General features: G+C 35.4%; 2 protein-coding genes across 3 annotated transcripts; both read left to right on the top strand.

Annotated features, from left to right (window-relative positions):
- Positions 1-5857: 5857 nt before the first annotated feature.
- On the top strand, positions 5858-10464 carry LOC116724245 (cystatin-like). 2 transcript variants are annotated; one of them, XM_032569764.1, is made up of 6 exons: positions 5858-5987; positions 6105-6247; positions 7108-7109; positions 7682-7833; positions 7918-8019; positions 8110-10464. In XM_032569764.1, exons 2-6 carry the CDS (start codon positions 6186-6188, stop codon positions 8203-8205), a joined length of 414 nt encoding a protein of 137 aa, XP_032425655.1. In that variant the 5' UTR covers positions 5858-5987; positions 6105-6185; the 3' UTR covers positions 8206-10464. The 2 variants fall into 2 exon arrangements, with proteins under 2 accessions (XP_032425655.1, XP_032425654.1); XM_032569763.1 differs by lacking the exon at positions 7108-7109.
- A 1383-nt stretch (positions 10465-11847) lies between these two features.
- Positions 11848-16601, top strand: LOC116724247 (cystatin-like). Its single transcript, XM_032569766.1, has 5 exons — positions 11848-12091; positions 12214-12356; positions 14915-15048; positions 15133-15234; positions 15325-16601. Exons 2-5 carry the CDS (start codon positions 12269-12271, stop codon positions 15418-15420), a joined length of 420 nt encoding a protein of 139 aa, XP_032425657.1. The 5' UTR covers positions 11848-12091; positions 12214-12268; the 3' UTR covers positions 15421-16601.
- Positions 16602-17131: the final 530 nt, after the last annotated feature.

Here is a 17131-nt window from a genome sequence, read left to right as displayed (position 1 = left end):
TATTTAATTATTTATTTGTATTTCTAGTGAAGTTGGTCTTAAATTTCATTTAAAGTGACATTTAAGAGGTCCTGAAAAGTAATTTGCCTTATCTATTACAACCCTGTCTTCTTTGAAACCCAAGACTAATCATGTTTTATTCTGTTTTTGCCACAGACAGGAACCAGCATCCAGGAGCACCTTGATGGCATCGCAGAAAGCCGTCAACCATACCTGCTTGCAGTAGGGACTCAGAGGAGCGTGATTCACAAGTCCTTCATTGTGATTGACAAACATGCCATTCCTTGTAAATTACAAGGTTCTCTTGCCTGTTTTGATGAGATTTTTATGGTCAACTTCTTTAAAAAACAGTTGAAAAGTTGAAGTGAAATGCCAGTTTTCCATAAGATCTACAATGTTGTTAAAGTTGAGAGGTTACTGTTTGTTACATTTGCTCTGCAAACATTGTGTCTGAATGAGCATTTCAGTGCTTTTCAAGTTTTGTGTACAAGAGAACGGACTTCATGTTATTTATGTAGAAGAGCTTTACTGTTTCAGAGCTTTTGATTTACAGGTGTCATACAGTCATGAAGATGCAAATGTTTATAATGTTCCATACTTTTTCCTGTGAACAATAAAAATGGCTGTTCAAATACTGATTTCTAGTCTATGCATTGTACTCTTACAAAGTCAGCTGTGTATTATAGCTGTAAAACAATTGCTTAGTGAGTGAAATAAAGTTAAATCTGGTACTATTTTAGAATTTAATTAGAACTGCACAATATGGAATAAAATTAAATTAGGAGTAAAATTCTATACTATTAAGAAAACAATTTGACACTATATGGAATAAAATGTTATTCTATTTTGTGTAAAATTCCTTTTTAGTTAGACTAAACTTTATCTCTACTTAGAATAGAATGCAATTCTCTTTAGAGTAAATTATATTTCACTTGGAGTTAAAATACGGTAGAGTATTTTTTCTTTTAAAAAACTTGGGAGTAAATTCTCTTGGCATTGATTCAAATATTTGCACTAAATGGAGTTGATTTTAATCTGTAATTTCAACTCTTCCATGAGAGTAAATTTTACTCTATTTAGACTGGGGCCAAATGTCTTTTTTTAGAGTAAAATTGTTTTCAAATTGAATAAATTTTAATCTGGAAATTTTACTATGTACTTACAGTGCTTACTTTAAAATTGTATTATTTAGTTGAATCAGAAGATCATTGACAATGTACAAAGCCTATAATAAACTCATTTTGTGGTGTATATATTATTATGTAATAATAATAATGTATATGCATTATGTTATGGGATGCAGGTCTGTCCATTGAATCCTTGACCTGCTGGTTCATTGCACTTTAGATAGTGGGACATTTTGATGAGCTCTGGGATGATCTGAAAAGGACGACATGTTTCAAGAAATGTCCCAAAAGATCGCATTCCTGCAAGACAATGAGAAACTTTTGCAGGAAGAATTGACTCAGCTCAAACGTTCATACAGTGACCTCAACTGCAAATATGAAAGGGATGTTTCTGGACTAAAGCAAGACATGGAGAGATATCGGATGGAGGCGACACGTGAGAAAGACACCAACTTAGAAAGAGAGAAAGAGAATCTGCAGCTCATCGACAACCTGAGAGCTGAGAAGGAGGAGCTCTTCCAAAAAATGGCAAGAGAAATCATAATTCTGCGAAAGAGGGAGTAGGAGATGCGAAATGAACTGGATCAGGTTTACTTTTCACACGAGGAGCTAAAATGTAGATATAAAACAGACACTATGGATTTACATCAGCAGGTTGAAACCTACCAGCAGCAGATAAAGCAGGAGCAAATTGCTCTTTCTAACAGAGAAAAGAAAGAGAAGCTTATCTGTGAAAGAAACCTATCTGCTCTGCAACAACAAGTTGAAAAACTTCAGCTGGAGATAAAGCAGGAGAGAAAAGCTCACCTGGAGACATCGGAGGAGGACAAGGCGCTTCTGGACAAGCTGAGAGCTGAATATGCCGTCCTCCAACAAAACACAACAGAGATTCAAATCCTGCTAGACAAGGAAAGCAGTGCCCAGGCTGAGCTGGAGAAGGTCAACTGTTTGTACCTGGAGCTAAACTGTCGGTTTGAAACCGAAGTCACTGCTTTGAAACAGCAAGCAGAAAAATACCAGGAGGAGATCAGTTGTGTGAAAAATGACTTGAAAAGAGCAAGAGAGGATCTACTGCTGCCCAACACGCTGAGAGATGAGGAAGAAGATTTCCAACCAAAACAGGTCCCAGTTTCCCATATGGAATAATATATGATTTGTGCAGTTAATCAAATTCAAATCCAAAATAAAGCTTTATGAAATGTCTTGTTTGCTTCTCTGTTCCAAAGTTCTGATTAGCAAAAGTGCTGAATAAAGAAGTACAAAGTTGGATGTGATCAACACCCAGTTCTTCAGATTGCCATTAGTCATGAGAATTTGTTTTGGATTGGGTGGGGATGGAACATACAAGAGCTGCTAGCTGCCAGTACAAACAAGTCCTTCCACCTTTAACAAGGTGGAAGTCACAAGAATTGTGTGAATTTGAAATAATCATGTCAACACCAGTTATATGTATGAGAGAATTCACAAAATGAATAAAAAAAGTGGTAAAGTCAATGTAAAAAATACTGACAGGATCCAATCAAAACACTCCACTAGAAAGTTTACAATTCTCCTGTAGCTCTGATGGTTTGTTTATGGTTGTTGTCCTGCTGTAAGGAGATCATTTTAAATTTCCTATTTCATTGTGTAAAAGAGATTCTATGATGTGAAATAAAGCCACTGCACTGCTGGTCAAAATGGACAGAATGCTGAGAATCCTCCTTGCCCTTTCTTTGACCCTACAAACTGATTCAAGCTTGATAGTTTTTCTCTCTCTTCTGTGATCTTTTTTTTTTTTTTTTTACATTTTTACTCGTATGTTTTATGTTACAGTCGACATACCTTTGTCTTTCAGAAAAAGGGCATCTTTTAGGTGCTTGGTCTTAAAGACCTCCTGAGTCAAAAGATGTTCAGAAGGCGGCTCAATATGCTGTAGAAATGTTCAACAAAAATTCAAAGGACGAGATGTTGTTCAAGCTGGTCTCAATTACCAGTGCTAAATCCCAGGTTGGACTGATTTTCCTTAAAACAATATAATGTACCCTATTAAAACATACTTCTAATCACAGTTTTATCTGGTTCTATCTGCAGGTAACCAATAGAATCAACTTTAAAATCTACGCAGTCCTCGGAAGAACCAAATGTCCTACGATGGAAAACCTTGACTTGAAAAGCTGCATTTAGAATGAAGAGGTAAATCTGTTCACCCTCTGTTCTTTATAGAACCATTAAGAAAATGTATCAATTTCCATTCAACACGTATTGTCGTCTTCTCTTTCACAGCAACTACAGTGCCAGTTTGTTGTGACTTTAGACCCCGGCAACGAGGAACATGAGCTGAAAACCAAGAAATGCCACAAAGTTGCGACGAAGGCTCAATTCTTTTTTACTTTAAATTAAACACCTCCGCAAAACGTAAGTTCATACTGTGAAATTCTTGCTTGGTCGTCATATGAGAATTTGCGGTTTTCACAGTAGAAAAATGTGAAAGTGGTGCTTTAATTTTGTGTTTAATCATTAAAGCACTAAACTTTGCTTCTAGTTATTGATATTTAAACTGAACAGTTTTGTGATAACGTGTAATTTAACTTTGATTAGAAGATTAAAATTTGGAAAAGGTTATTTACAGTTGAAACCGGATAAAATATACACACATTTATTTTCTTACTAAAGACTATTTATAATAAGAACTACATTGTGCCTTTAAAAAGCTAACAAAAACATACTGAAAATATAGATTGCAACGTTCTTTGTTTTAACTGACAGCCATGTTGCTAGGCAGTTGCTATGACAACATAAACAAACCACAACAATACTAGTACATTACAACTGTTACTCATTTACAATTTTGAGTCTTAAGCCTGATATTAACGAGGCTTAATCAATCCTAACCAACTTTCAAAAGATTTATAAGTTTTAGTTTTTGTCTTTTACTTTTCATGTTGTTTACATCGATTTATTCTAAATTTTCTTTCCCACTCTCTTTTTTCACTATACAAAAGAAAATAAATGTTTGACTAAACAAGCAAAATTAACTTCCCAACTATTGAAAAAAGTTCTCGAGATTATCATATATGGCACGTGTGTCAAACTCAAGGCCCGAGGGCCAAATCTGGCCCGGCATAGCTTTTTATGTGGCCCTCTAGACTCCAAATCATAGCAATAGGCCCCTCCAGTTTTTCACAAATAACTGCAAAATTCACACAAACATCAACAGATCCCCACATGTGTTCTGAGTTTATCAACATTTTTTCTGAGTTTATTAACATTTTTTCTCAAAATTGGCCAAAAACATTTGGGTTCAAGTGACTGCTGTCTCAGCCTGACCTGATGTCAAGTTGTAGTCCATGACCGATAGAGTGATTGATTAAAGATCACATTTAACATCATATATTAGAGCAAATATTGTAAAAAAATTCCTTACAAATATTTCTAAATTAGCGCCACAAAATCTGTGATGTGGATTTCAGAAAACTACAAAGAAAATCCTGGATGGACTGATTAGTGTGAAAAGATGTTCAATATTCAATATATAACTTATTAAACTGGGAATTGACGGGGAATTAAACTGTGTGTGAAGATGTGAGTGTTACACGCCTACCACACCGCAGGGTGCAGCAGGACTCCAAATAGGAAAGAAGAAATCCGGTTTTTCTCTAAGTCCAAGTGGCAAGGCTCGAAATCAAGGTCATCGGATTAATCCACCTCAGGAACTATCCAGCAAAATAAAAAAAAACCTGACCTGTCAACAGACGGGACCAGCAGAAATATAGGATTTTTATTAAGCTGTTCTAGCTTTAATCCTTTTTCAAACACAATAATAAAACATTACATTTTACCCGAACCCAGCAAAGATTTACATTTGAATAATTAAATAAATCAAATAAAGGCTATTTTTTAACAACAATGTGATAAATAGAACAAAAACCCAAATGAAAGGCTCAGAATATGCTCACCGATCTCAATGGGACAACAGTATAGTGGCTCTCAGTCCGGATGCGTGGGGCACTAGATAGTGTAATAAGGCATATTTTTATGTTTTAACTTCAATAATATAAACTTAATAAAGTAAAAATATATTATAGTTTAAGCTTTACCTTTAGCTGTACGGAGAATAAGACGAACCAACTGCCAGAAAGACCCAACGGTTCCTAATGGCTCTAACGGCAGTAAACTGAAGTTCAGTCTTTATACTCAATAAACTATTTCCAGCCTAGAAGTTGGATGAGCAACAGAAAATCTATTTACAAAAAGGGTTTGTTTACAGTTCGTATATAATACAGTTCGTATATAATACTTTAACTGTCTCAATATATAGCCTATATCAGTCTTGCACAGCAAAAACAGACTTAAAGCTGTTAGAAGAGTAAATTCCTGGCCTGATGAGTAAAAATATAAGGGATCAGAGAGCCAATAGAAATCCAAGAAAAAGAGAATTTTTGAAGAATTTTAGTTTTTCAGGAGGCAAATCAAAACTTGAAGAATATTGTCTGCCCCAACAAGCACTGCACTCCAAATACGTACACTAAAACAAATGTCTATCGTTCTCCATTCACTCACTGTGTACAGCAACAGATTTTTGCTCAACAATAAAAAAGCTAACTGTAGGCACACCCCCACAGACATGGCACTAACAGATGACATGCCCACATATACAACATGAAGTTTCCTGAATAACTGCAGGGAAACATCACCAGACACCCACTCTGCAGTTTGCCTCCAATGGTGTCACTCCCACGCAGTAGGTGGGTGTGGTCTTCACTGACTGGTTGAACATAATAAAGTCTGAATGCTGACACACACACATTCACTCAGAGAACACAGAAGCCGTTTCACTCTTCCTCTGCTAAATTTTCCCCCAGCTGAAGAAACACCTATAAGGTTAGTGTTGGACTTTTTACAGTTAGTAATCAATATTTAACTGTTTTTCTTCTGCTCTGTTGTATTTAATAGTTTCTTTTTTGTTTTGTTCCTTTAAAATGGACGTGGACTTTTCAGTATCTTGCGAAGTTCTTGGGATCGTCTGTAGCTGGCAAGTTGTTGGAAAGCAAATATGTCTCTGCCATTGTCCTTGCTGATATGTCTGTCAGTCTTCCAGCTGTGTTTGGGAGCTCCGCCTGTGGAGGAAGTCATTACAGAAAGTAAGAAGAGATATGGATGCAATGTGTCCTGAATAGACATGTTTAATTTTGAAACATAATATAGTGTGAAAAATGTAAACATATCAAAACAAAGTTTAGAGTTTGATGAGTTTCAACTGTTCAGCCATGAGCACAAAGTCATTGCCAATGCCAACAGTCGAGAAACAAATCAAACATCAAAAGGTAACTTTGTGGTTTCATGTAAACATTCTGACACATCGTCAAATGTAAGAGCTAACTTACTAAATCATGTTTTCTCTTTCTTTTTTTAAAAGAACAAACTGTAGTAGATAACAAAGAAGCTAGTTTGTTTCCATCAGTCTGTGAAACCCTTTCGTGAGCACAGAGAATCTAAGTCAATGGTAAGATAGGTAACAAAATTGTCTTTAAATTTAAAGACAATAATCTGATTCTGCAAAAAGAAAGGACCTGTTGTTCTAAAACTGTGTGGCTTGCTGACTTCATGGTCAAATAAATTGTGTGTTTGTGGACTTATTCCACAGCTGATGACTCCTCACTGCAGTACGGTTGAGTACAGTGAGTCAGAGGTTTTGCCTCGGGTACAAATCAGATTAATTTATCATTGTCAAATTGCTGTGTATTTTGGCAGACGGGACGCTAGTTTTGGAAGTAACAAAAGACAGGGCTGCTCAGTAGCAGGACTTTAAATTGTATGTATAAAGGGTTCCTTTTTGGTAGTCTAATACCTTACCATGTCTTAATAGGTTTGGGATTTTACTTTAGTGGAATCACATATGATTTGTGCAGTTAATCAAAATCAAATCCAAAATAAGGCTTTATGAAATGTCTTGTTTGCTTCTTTGTTCCAAAGTTCTGATTAGCAAAAGTGCTGAATAAAGAAGTACAAAGTTGGATGTGATCAACACCCAGTTCTTCAGATTGCCATTAGTCATGAGAATTTGTTTTGGATTGGGTGGGGATGGAACATACAAGAGCTGCTAGCTGCCAGTACAAACAAGTCCTTCCACCTTTAACAAGGTGGAAGTCACAAGAATTGTGTGAATTTGAAATAATCATGTCAACACCAGTTATATATATGAGAGAATTCACAACATGAATAAAAAAGTGGTAAAGTCAATGTAAAAAATACTGACAGGATCCAATCAAAACACTCCACTAGAAAGTTTACAATTCTCCTGTAGCTCTGATGGTTTGTTTATGGTTGTTGTCCTGCTGTAAGGAGATCATTTTAAATTTCCTATTTCATTGTGTAAAAGAGATTCTATGATGTGAAATAAAGCCACTGCACTGCTGGTCAAAATGGACAGAATGCTGAGAATCCTCCTTGCCCTTTCTTTGACCCTACAAACTGATTCAAGCTTGATAGTTTTTGTCTCTCTTCTGTGATCTTTTTTTTTTTTACATTTTTACTCGTATGTTTTATGTTACAATCGACATACCTTTGTCTTTCAGAAAAAGTGCATCTTTTAGGGGCTTGGACAGAAAGACTTCCTGAGTCAAAAGATGTTCAGAAGGCGGCTCAGTATGCTGTAGAAATGTTCAACAAAAATTCAAAGGACGAGATGTTGTTCAAGCTGGTCTCAATTACCAGTGCTAAATCCCAGGTTGGACTGATTTTCCTTAAAACAATATAATGTACCCTATTAAAACATACTTCTAATCACAGTTTTATCTGGTTCTATCTGCAGGTAACCAATAGGATCAACTTTAAAATCGACGCAGTCCTCGGAAGAACCAAATGTCCTACGATGGAAAACCTTGACTTGAAAAGCTGCATTTTGGATGAAGAGGTAAATCTGTTCACCCTCTGTTCTTTATAGAACCATTAAGAAAATGTATCAATTTTCATTCAACACTTATTGTCGTCTTCTCTTTCACAGCAACTACAGTGCCAGTTTGTTGTGACTTTAGACCCCGGCAACGAGGAACATGAGCTGAAAACCAAGAAATGCCACAAAGTTGCAAAGAGGGCTTAATTCTTTTTTACAGTGTCAAGATAACGTGAGATCATCCCATTATTTCCATGCTGGAGATTTTAGGTAAACAGTCACAATACATGAAGTTACATTTATAATTAATTACACAAAGTAGCATCTATAACTAGGGGTAAAATCAAACTTCAATAAAATCAGTGAGGTTTGTGTGTTTCCTTTGTGTCATTCAAACTTTACTTTTAAATTATATTTCCTTTTGTATTTAATCAAAAGAAATCATAGTCAGGCAGAGAGAGAGATAGTTGCCAAGCCATGACACAGGAACAGCAGGCTTTCTGATAAGATGAAGAAAGTCTCCAGCCTGAAGATTTATAAAAACAAATGAGACTATTCCTTATTTCAATGAAAGAAAGTTTTAAAGAAAAAAGTCTGAACAAATTGAGTATTTGAATAAAACTCAAAGCAAAAATACTTATACTGATAATGTTTTCTCTTGAAAGAATGAACAACTGTAACTTTAGTTTCAAACAATAAGAATAGTGGATGATTCCTGTTTTCTTGTCAGAAGAACACCTATAATTACTCACATGATGATTATAATAAAAGTAACTAATAAAGCATGGTTATCATAATATAAATGACTGCTAAATCAGAAGCTAGAGAGGTTATAGATGTGATTTTGATAATGAACTTTAAATGATGTAAAATGTGTAACTGCATTTAGAGATCACTGATGTTGTGTTGGAGGTAGATAGTAGATGAAGGATTAGGGAAAAAAGGAAATAAAAGAAGAGCAGAGATGACCAACACCTCAGAGTTTGCTGATTTGGATTTTGATTGTTGCAACTCAAACTGTTGAAAGAAAAAGGTGGAAAACATTTCATAGATTGCTTTTAGCCCAAAACGATACGTAAAATAACACCCTTGGGACTCGCCGAAGTCACTAAACCCAACCTGGTTCAGTAACAAGTGCAGGTTGTAACAAAGAGAAAGAATGACAGTTAACATGTGTGGTCTGTGAAACTAGCTGTCTGCAGGCTGCTCAGTCTGACTAACTCACAGGGGGAAAAAGGGCGAGGCACCTGGATGGAGTTCTGGACAGGGTAATACCCACCAGATTTAGGAAACTCAATTTACTCGTTAGATGGAGAGCTGGGAGCATGTCTCACCCTCTCAGAAGGAAAAGTAGAGAGAGAAGGTGGTGGAGGGGGAGCAGCAACAACAACGGTCTAAAATATCTTCACAATTGTGATTGGTTTTAAGAAACCTTTAAGACACACCCTAACATGTTGCACCTAATTAAATGGAAATAGTAAAACTGGGTGCAGATAATTTTGGGGGGAGAACAATCAAGAGCTCATACATTTAGCTTTTATAACTGTTGGTAAATAAGGATTAAATAAACGTTGATCTAAACTTTATCTGGTTTTTGTGACTTTTTTGTACAATTTTGTTTATTTTAACACTACCCTAACCCATTGATGGTGCAATAATACTCCCCCAACCAAATAACACCAACAACAAAATCATAAATAAAAGGGATCGAGACTGGCAGCTTCTGAGAATATCAAGATCTGAAATATTTCGACATATCAAACCGTAACAGCTGTGTGTGATGGAATCTCAGAACTGGTACAACTGTGGTTGTGAAATGATACAAAGTGGATATTTGAAAAGAAAGTTAAACATCTCCAAGGCAGTGTTCATCCTTCAAGCCAATCTGAACCACCAATAAAGGGCCCCAGATTTGTCTTGGACTTTTACATTTTCAAAATTTCTGGAATTATTACCCCAACTTCAATTAGGCGCAACAAAATTAATATTTCAGTCCAAAGGTCTGCAATAAATTTTATTCATATTGAACTTCTTCTGTTGTTTCTAAGATCAAAAACAAAAGGACAGCACAAGGAACAGGAAAAATATGATTTTAGTCATGGAGATTCTTTTCAGATGTTCATCACCTAAATCAGCGTCTCTGGATCTTTACCAGAACGTAAAGCCACACTGTATTTTTCCATTTCTCACAGAAGAGTGAGCTCCTGATTCCATGTTTAAATATCTATCTGGTTTTATGGTGACTAAATATAATTCATATTGGTTAAAATGTTGGGGGAAAATTATCCTCACTGTTTTATAACATGAGGTTGTCGGACAGGCAGTTTTAAAATTGTTTCTCTTTGTTGCTCAATGGATACTTTTCAGATTTCTATTTTAAAAGTTCTGGAAGACCATATCTGTTTTCTTTCCACTTTATCTTGACTTTCCACTTTTGCTACTTTGTGAATAAATTGCTTAAACTCCCAACGTCACACTGTAGTTTGTTACTGTGATGTGATTAAACCTGTAAATGTTCCACAGATGTTAATGCAAGATTAAGATTAACTATGTGGACAGAAGGAAGTGCTGCGGTATCTATGAAAATGTTAAGGCATTGTGGAAGTAAAAATACTTTGAACAAATACAAATCAGCAAATGTTTTCATTACAACAAAATACACAAACAGATTTGTGGTGTTTGGTACGTTGCAGTCTTATTCTGACAATGTTTACCTCATTTCAGCATTTATCTACTCTACCTGTTTTACCGTTTGACTTTTAATGGCCTCTAAGCTTGTGAAACACAAATACATAATACATGAAATGAATCATATATTTTATTTTACCAGACAGAGATGTGAAACCTTCTAAATTCCACACAAATCTTTAATGAGATTTTTATGACATCTAATCTTCATCTGTTCTATCAGATAAATGCTGACCAATTCTAATATAAATTTGTGGTGTGCTATCTGTATTTAAACTTAGAGAAGTAACAACACAAAAAGGTTATATTTGTCACTTTTTAATTCAGTAAGTCTCTGAAATAAACACATTTGCAACAAAATGTATGACTGAATACTTCACAATTTTTCTTTAAAAACCCCCTGAAGTTTATGGAAAAGAGCTGTAAATTTTAATTGTTCTTTAGGACAAAACAGAATTCTGTGCCGTATCATATGTGTTTTTTATGTTTTTTTCCAAACTCCTTTTCATAGCCTAAATGTTATGAAACAATATGTTTTTCAAATGTTTAGAGTTCCTCAGAGATACTTTTTCTTCCTTTCAAATGTAGGTTAAAATGATGTCTGGCCCCACCAAGAGGCCAACAAATGTATTTGCACCTTTAAGCACATCTGTGACAGACAGATGAAAATATTAATGCAGTGTCGATGCAGCACTTGTAAAGTTAAGGATTTTTAACGTAGCTCCCATTAAATTTCATTCTACTTAATTTTAGATGGTTTCCCGGCATTTCAATGTTTAAACATGATGACCCAACATGTCAATTCTTGGTTTTGAGCCAAACAATCCACACCCAGCACATGTGATCTCAACTACTATTGAAAAAAGTTAAAACTGTGCTACAAAGGTGGACTTTGATCTGCAGGCTTTCTACTGTCAGTACACTAGTTCATTCCCACTACTTTGTCCTAGAGAGAAGTTAAGACAGATGTGTTTGTTCTTTAGCGTTAATAAATGTACCTTTTGTCTAAAGAATTCCCATTCAGACTTTTTGGCAATGGCAACAATAAGTTTTCTACACACATGAAATGCGATTTTGCCACTTGCCTCCACAACTTTGTGCTTTTGGACAATACCCATTGCTCATGACATGCCCACATATACAACATGAAGTTTCCTGAATAACTGCAGCAGGGAAACATCACCAGACACCCACTCTGCAGTTTGCCTCCAATGCTCACCAAGGCTGCTCATGGCTTAGAAGCATGCATGGTGTCACTCCCAGGCAGTAGGTGGGTGTGATCTTCACTGACTGGTTGAACATAATAAAGTCTGAATGCTGACACACACACACATTCACTCAGAGAACACAGAAGCCGTTTCACTCTTCCTTTGCATTTTCCCTCAGCTGAAGCAACATCTATAAGGTTGGTGTTTGACTTTTTACAGTTAATAATCAATATTTAACTGTTTTTCTTCTGTTCTGTTGTATTTAATAGTTTTTTTTAATTTATGTTTCATTCCTTTAAAATGGACCTGGACTCATTAGAATCTTGCAAATGTCCTGGGAACGTCTGTAGCTGACAAGTTGTTGGAAAGCAAATATGTCTCTGCCATTGTCCTTGCTGATATGTCTGTCAGTCTTCCATCTGTGTTTGGGAGTTCAGCCTGAGAAGAGATTCCTTACAAAACGTAAGTAGAGATATAGATGCAATGTGTCCTGAATAGACCTGTTCAGTTATGTAACACAATAAAGTGGTGAAATGTAAGCATTTCAAAACTAAGTTTAGAGTTTGATGAGTTTTAACTGTTCAGCCATGAACATTAACAAAGCACAATTACAAATTACAAAAAACGCTACAACATTAACAAAACGGAAGAGGTATATCCCAGTGTGAGACTTGAGAAATCGCTGATTGGACAACAGGTAGAAATACGTATACGCTGAGTCCTACTTACGTCGCCGCCATCTTGAAAGTGGCAGTGGAGAGAACGTGCTGTGTGGACTAGTTTCAACCATTTTACAGTACAAAGTGTACCCACTGCCTTTACCCTTCGCAGGTAAGAATTAAAGATAATAGTAACGTAAATTTACGAGCATAATTTCTTGACTTTATGGCTCGTACTGTGCATTTCCGTGGTGAAACAAACTTCTAAACAACAGAGAAATATTTCCTTTGTAACTAAATTGCCCCAGTTACCTACTCTGATTATTTTTTTTTAGTTTAGCTAACTTTTTTTTATACTGTGTTGTTTTTCTAAAGAGAGAGAGGCAATTAGAAACCTGCAACAAGCGCTTTTGCCGTTTGTGTATTGTTACCATGGTTAAGTAGAAGCTCGCAAGACAAGTTGCGGTTTGTCTGTGGTCAAACATGGTTACTTTAAGATACTGTGAAAGTCAGCAGAAAAAGACGAAAAACTAATTTGAGTCTTGTTTTCTTCTCAATGTCTTCCAATCAAAACCAAAAATAGAATGTAGGACAACCGTTGGTGTCTTCTCACCTCACATCCTCCCCTTCATGATAAGAGTATACATTCGGGTGTGAAATATTTACATTGTATCCACCACAGTACGTCACTTGTCTGTAAGATGTTTCTTATAATTTATGTAGATTAAAATAATTGGTCTGATATAAGAGCGAACCTGAAAGTTCATTAATCCAGAGAGCAGTGCGGAGACCTGGGGATTTCTTCAGGACAGGTCCATAAAGATTAGAGCTTTAGCTGTTTTTCTTCAGACTTCTGTTTCACAGTTCATCTCCACAATGCCAAGATGCCAAGTCAAAGCCCCGATATGGTGATGATATATTTTTTTTGTCCGAATGTGAATGAATCAGGGATGTGTTTTCTATTACACTGTTAAATCATTTTTATCATTCGCCTTAACCTGTGGCTGGCCAGATGTCTCAGAAGGCCCAGTCACCGAACTGCTCCCAGCTTGACCAGAAAACTGAACCCCTGCCTGTACAATATAAATAAATTAGTAATGCACTGTAGACTTCTTTCATTCATTTTTTGTGTATTTTAAGTGAAATATCTCAATTTGAACCAACCAACCAACCAACACCCTTGTCCCTAGCGGGGTCAGGAGGAGTGCTGGTGCTTATCTCCAGCTAACGTTCTGGGCGAGAGGCGGGGTACACCCTGGACAGGTCGCCAGTATTATGACAGTTTAAGAAATTAAAAATAATTTAGTCTGTTAGATTTTGTTCACACTACTGACTAGAGCACAGTTGACATATTACACTGTAATAAATATTTTTTCAAAGTAAAAATATGTAGCTAAAGATTGACAACCACTATCAAAGTTTGTCTTTTCAATAAAATGCTTAAAAATGTTAATGAAGTTGCGTTTTATTATTCATATCTTGAATTTGCAAATGCACATTGATTTATGGAATTGTGTTAATATGTTCATGAATACACCACTGTAAAGGTGTGTGTGTGTGTTCATCAATTAAAACAATTTATCAGAATCAGCTGTATCAAATGTAATTATTGTGCCCCAAAACAATTAAATAATCACATCAAAAAGTTTGAAATGTTGTTCTTAGTTGTTTTGTTTTTTTTATTCCTAAATATAATAGTGTCACTGACACAATCGGTTGTGTCAGTGATATTCATTAACTTAAAATACTTTGCAGAGCGGCACTTTAGAGAGTTCGGCCCATTTAGTTGTATTAGCTTTCAATATGGCGGACGCTATAGGGTATCACAACAACGGGCTGACAACTGTCGTCCAATCAACGATATTTCAGGTCTCCAACTTGGACATACCCTGTTCGTTTTGTTAATGTCGTGTTGTTTTTGAATTTGTAATTGTGCGTCGTTAATGTTGTGTTTTTGTAATTTGTAATTGTGCTTTCTTAATGTTGTTGTGTTTTTTAATTTGTTGAAGTGGTTTGCACCTCTGGGCCACAGTAAAAAAAAGGGGTAAAATAACTGGAAAAATACTCATCGGAAACAATCAAAACACTCTATTACAAAGTTTACAATTCTCCTGTAGCTCCGATAGTTTGTTTATGGTTGTTGTCCTGCTGTAAGGTAACGGTTTTAAATTTCCTGTTTCATTGTGTAAAAGAGGTTCTGTGTTGTGAAATAAAGCCACTGTACTGCTGGTCAGAATGGGCAGAATGATAAGACTCCTTCTTGCCTTTGCTTTGACCCTACAAACTGATTCTAGGTGAACAGTTTTTGTCACTATTCTGTGATTTTGTTTAAATGTTTACTGATAAAAGTGCATCTTTTAGAGCATTGGTCTGAAAAACCTACTGAGTCAGAAGATGTTCAGAAGGCCGTTGAATTTGCTGTGGAAAGGTTCAACAAAAAAGCAAAGGGCAAGATGTTCTTCAAGCTGGTCTCAATTAACAGTGCTAAATCCCAGGTTGGACTGATCTTTCTTAAAACAAATTAATGTACCATATCTAAATATACTTCCAATCACTGTTTTGTCTGGTTATTTCTGCAGGAAAGCAGTAAGATCAAGTATAAAATCGACGCAGTCTTCGAAAGAACCAAATGTCCTAAGTGGAAAAACCATGATGTGAAAAGCTGCATTTTGGAAAAAGAGGTAAATCTGTTCACCCTCTGTTCTTCATGTAACCATTAAGGAAAAGTTTCAATTTTCATTCAACACTTATTGTCGTCTTCTCTTTCACAGCAACTATTGTGCCAGTTTGTTGTGTCTTTGAACCCCCGCAAGAGCAAATATGACCTGAAATCCAAAAAATGCCACAAAGTTGCAAAGAAGGATTAATTCTTTTTTACAGTGTCAAGATAATCCGAGATCATCCCATTACTTCCATGCTGAAGATTTTAGGTTAACAGTCACAATACATAAAGTTACATTTATAATTAATTACACAAAGTAGCATCTATAACTAGGGGTAAAATCAAACTTCAATAAAATCAGTGAGGTTGTGTGTTTCTTTTGTCTCATGCAAACTTTACTTTTAAATTCTATTTCTTTTTTAATTTAATCATAAGAAATCATAGTCAGGCAGAGAGAGAGAGAGTTGCCAAGCCATGAAACAGGAACATCAGGCTTTCTGATAAGATGAAGAAAGTTTTCAGCCTGCAGATTTATAGAAATACGTGAGACTATTCCTTCTTTCAATGCAAGAAAGTTTAAAATAATACATTTTTATCAAATTGAGTAAATGAACAACTGTAACTTTAGTTTCAAATAATAAGAATAATATATGATTCCTGTTTTTTTTCAGAAGAACACCTATAATTACATTATTATTAGAATACAAGTAACTAATAAAGCATGGTTATCATAATATTAGAAATGACTGCTAAATCAGAAGCTAGAGAGGTTATAGATGTGATTTTGATCATGAACTTGAAATGATGTAAAACGTGTAACTGCATTTAGAGATCACTGATGTTGTGTTGGAGGCAGTTTTTTAACTTTTTTAAGTTAACACAACTTCAATTAGGCACAATAAAATTACTATTGCCTATCAATTGTCTGTAATGAAATTCATGCATATGGAACATCTTCTGTTGTTTCTAAGATCAAAAACACAAGAAACAGGAAAAATATGATTTTAGTCATGGAGATTCTTTTCAGATGTTCATCACCTAAATCAGCGTCTCTGGATCTTTACCAGAACGTAAAGCCACACTGTATTTTTCCATTTCTCACAGAAGAGTGAGCTCCTGATTCCATGTTTAAATATCTATCTGGTTTTATGGTGACTAAATATAATTCATATTGGTTAAAATGTTGGGGTAAAATTATCCTCACTGTTTTATAACATGACGTTGTCGGGCAGGCAGTTTTAAAATTGTTTCTCTTTGTTGCTCAATGGATACTTTTCAGATTTCTATTTTAAAAGTTCTGGAAGACCATATCTGTTTTCTTTCCACTTTATCTTGACTTTCCACTTTTGCTACTTTGTGAATAAATTGCTTAAACTCCCAACGTCACACTGTAGTTTGTTACTGTGATGTGATTAAACCTGTAAATGTTCCACAGATGTTAATGCAAGATTAAGATTAACTATGTGGACAGAAGGAAGTGCTGTGGTATCTATGAAAATGTTAAGGCATTGTGGAAGTAAAAATACTTTGAACAAATACAAATCAGCAAATGTTTTCATTACAACAAAATACACAAACAGATTTGTGATGTTTGGTACGTTACAGTCTTATTCTGACAATGTTTACCTCATTTCAGCATTTATCTACTCTACCTGTTTTACCGTTTGACTTTTAATGGCCTCTAAGCTTGTGAAACACAAATACATAATACATGAAATGAATCATATATTTTATTTTACCAGACAGAGATGTGAAACCTTCGAAATTCCACACAAATCTTTAATGAGATTTTTATGACATCTAATCTTCATCTGTTCTACCTGATAAATGCTGACCAATTCTAATATAAATTTGTGGTGTGCTATCTGTATTTAAACTTACAGAAGTAACAACACAAAAAGGTTATATTTGTCACT

This window comes from Xiphophorus hellerii, chromosome 8 (assembly GCF_003331165.1).
Source record: "Xiphophorus hellerii strain 12219 chromosome 8, Xiphophorus_hellerii-4.1, whole genome shotgun sequence".
Classification (NCBI taxonomy): domain Eukaryota; kingdom Metazoa; phylum Chordata; class Actinopteri; order Cyprinodontiformes; family Poeciliidae; genus Xiphophorus; species Xiphophorus hellerii.
Note: the sequence above shows the minus strand (reverse complement) of the source record. Positions and strands in the feature narration are given on the sequence as shown.

Bases quoted from the DNA above. Each gene is read 5' to 3' on its own strand.
- LOC116724245 (XM_032569763.1), top strand. From the start codon at position 6,160: ATGTCTCTGCCATTGTCCTTGCTGATATGTCTGTCAGTCTTCCAGCTG. The intron at 6,248-7,681 runs GTAAGAAGAGAT...TTTGTCTTTCAG, and splicing joins GGAGGAAGTCATTACAGAAA to AAAAAGTGCATCTTTTAGGG. The intron at 7,834-7,917 runs GTTGGACTGATT...TTCTATCTGCAG, and splicing joins TTACCAGTGCTAAATCCCAG to GTAACCAATAGGATCAACTT.
- LOC116724247 (XM_032569766.1), top strand. From the start codon at position 12,269: ATGTCTCTGCCATTGTCCTTGCTGATATGTCTGTCAGTCTTCCATCTG. The intron at 15,049-15,132 runs GTTGGACTGATC...TTATTTCTGCAG, and splicing joins TTAACAGTGCTAAATCCCAG to GAAAGCAGTAAGATCAAGTA. The intron at 15,235-15,324 runs GTAAATCTGTTC...TCTCTTTCACAG, and splicing joins GCTGCATTTTGGAAAAAGAG to CAACTATTGTGCCAGTTTGT.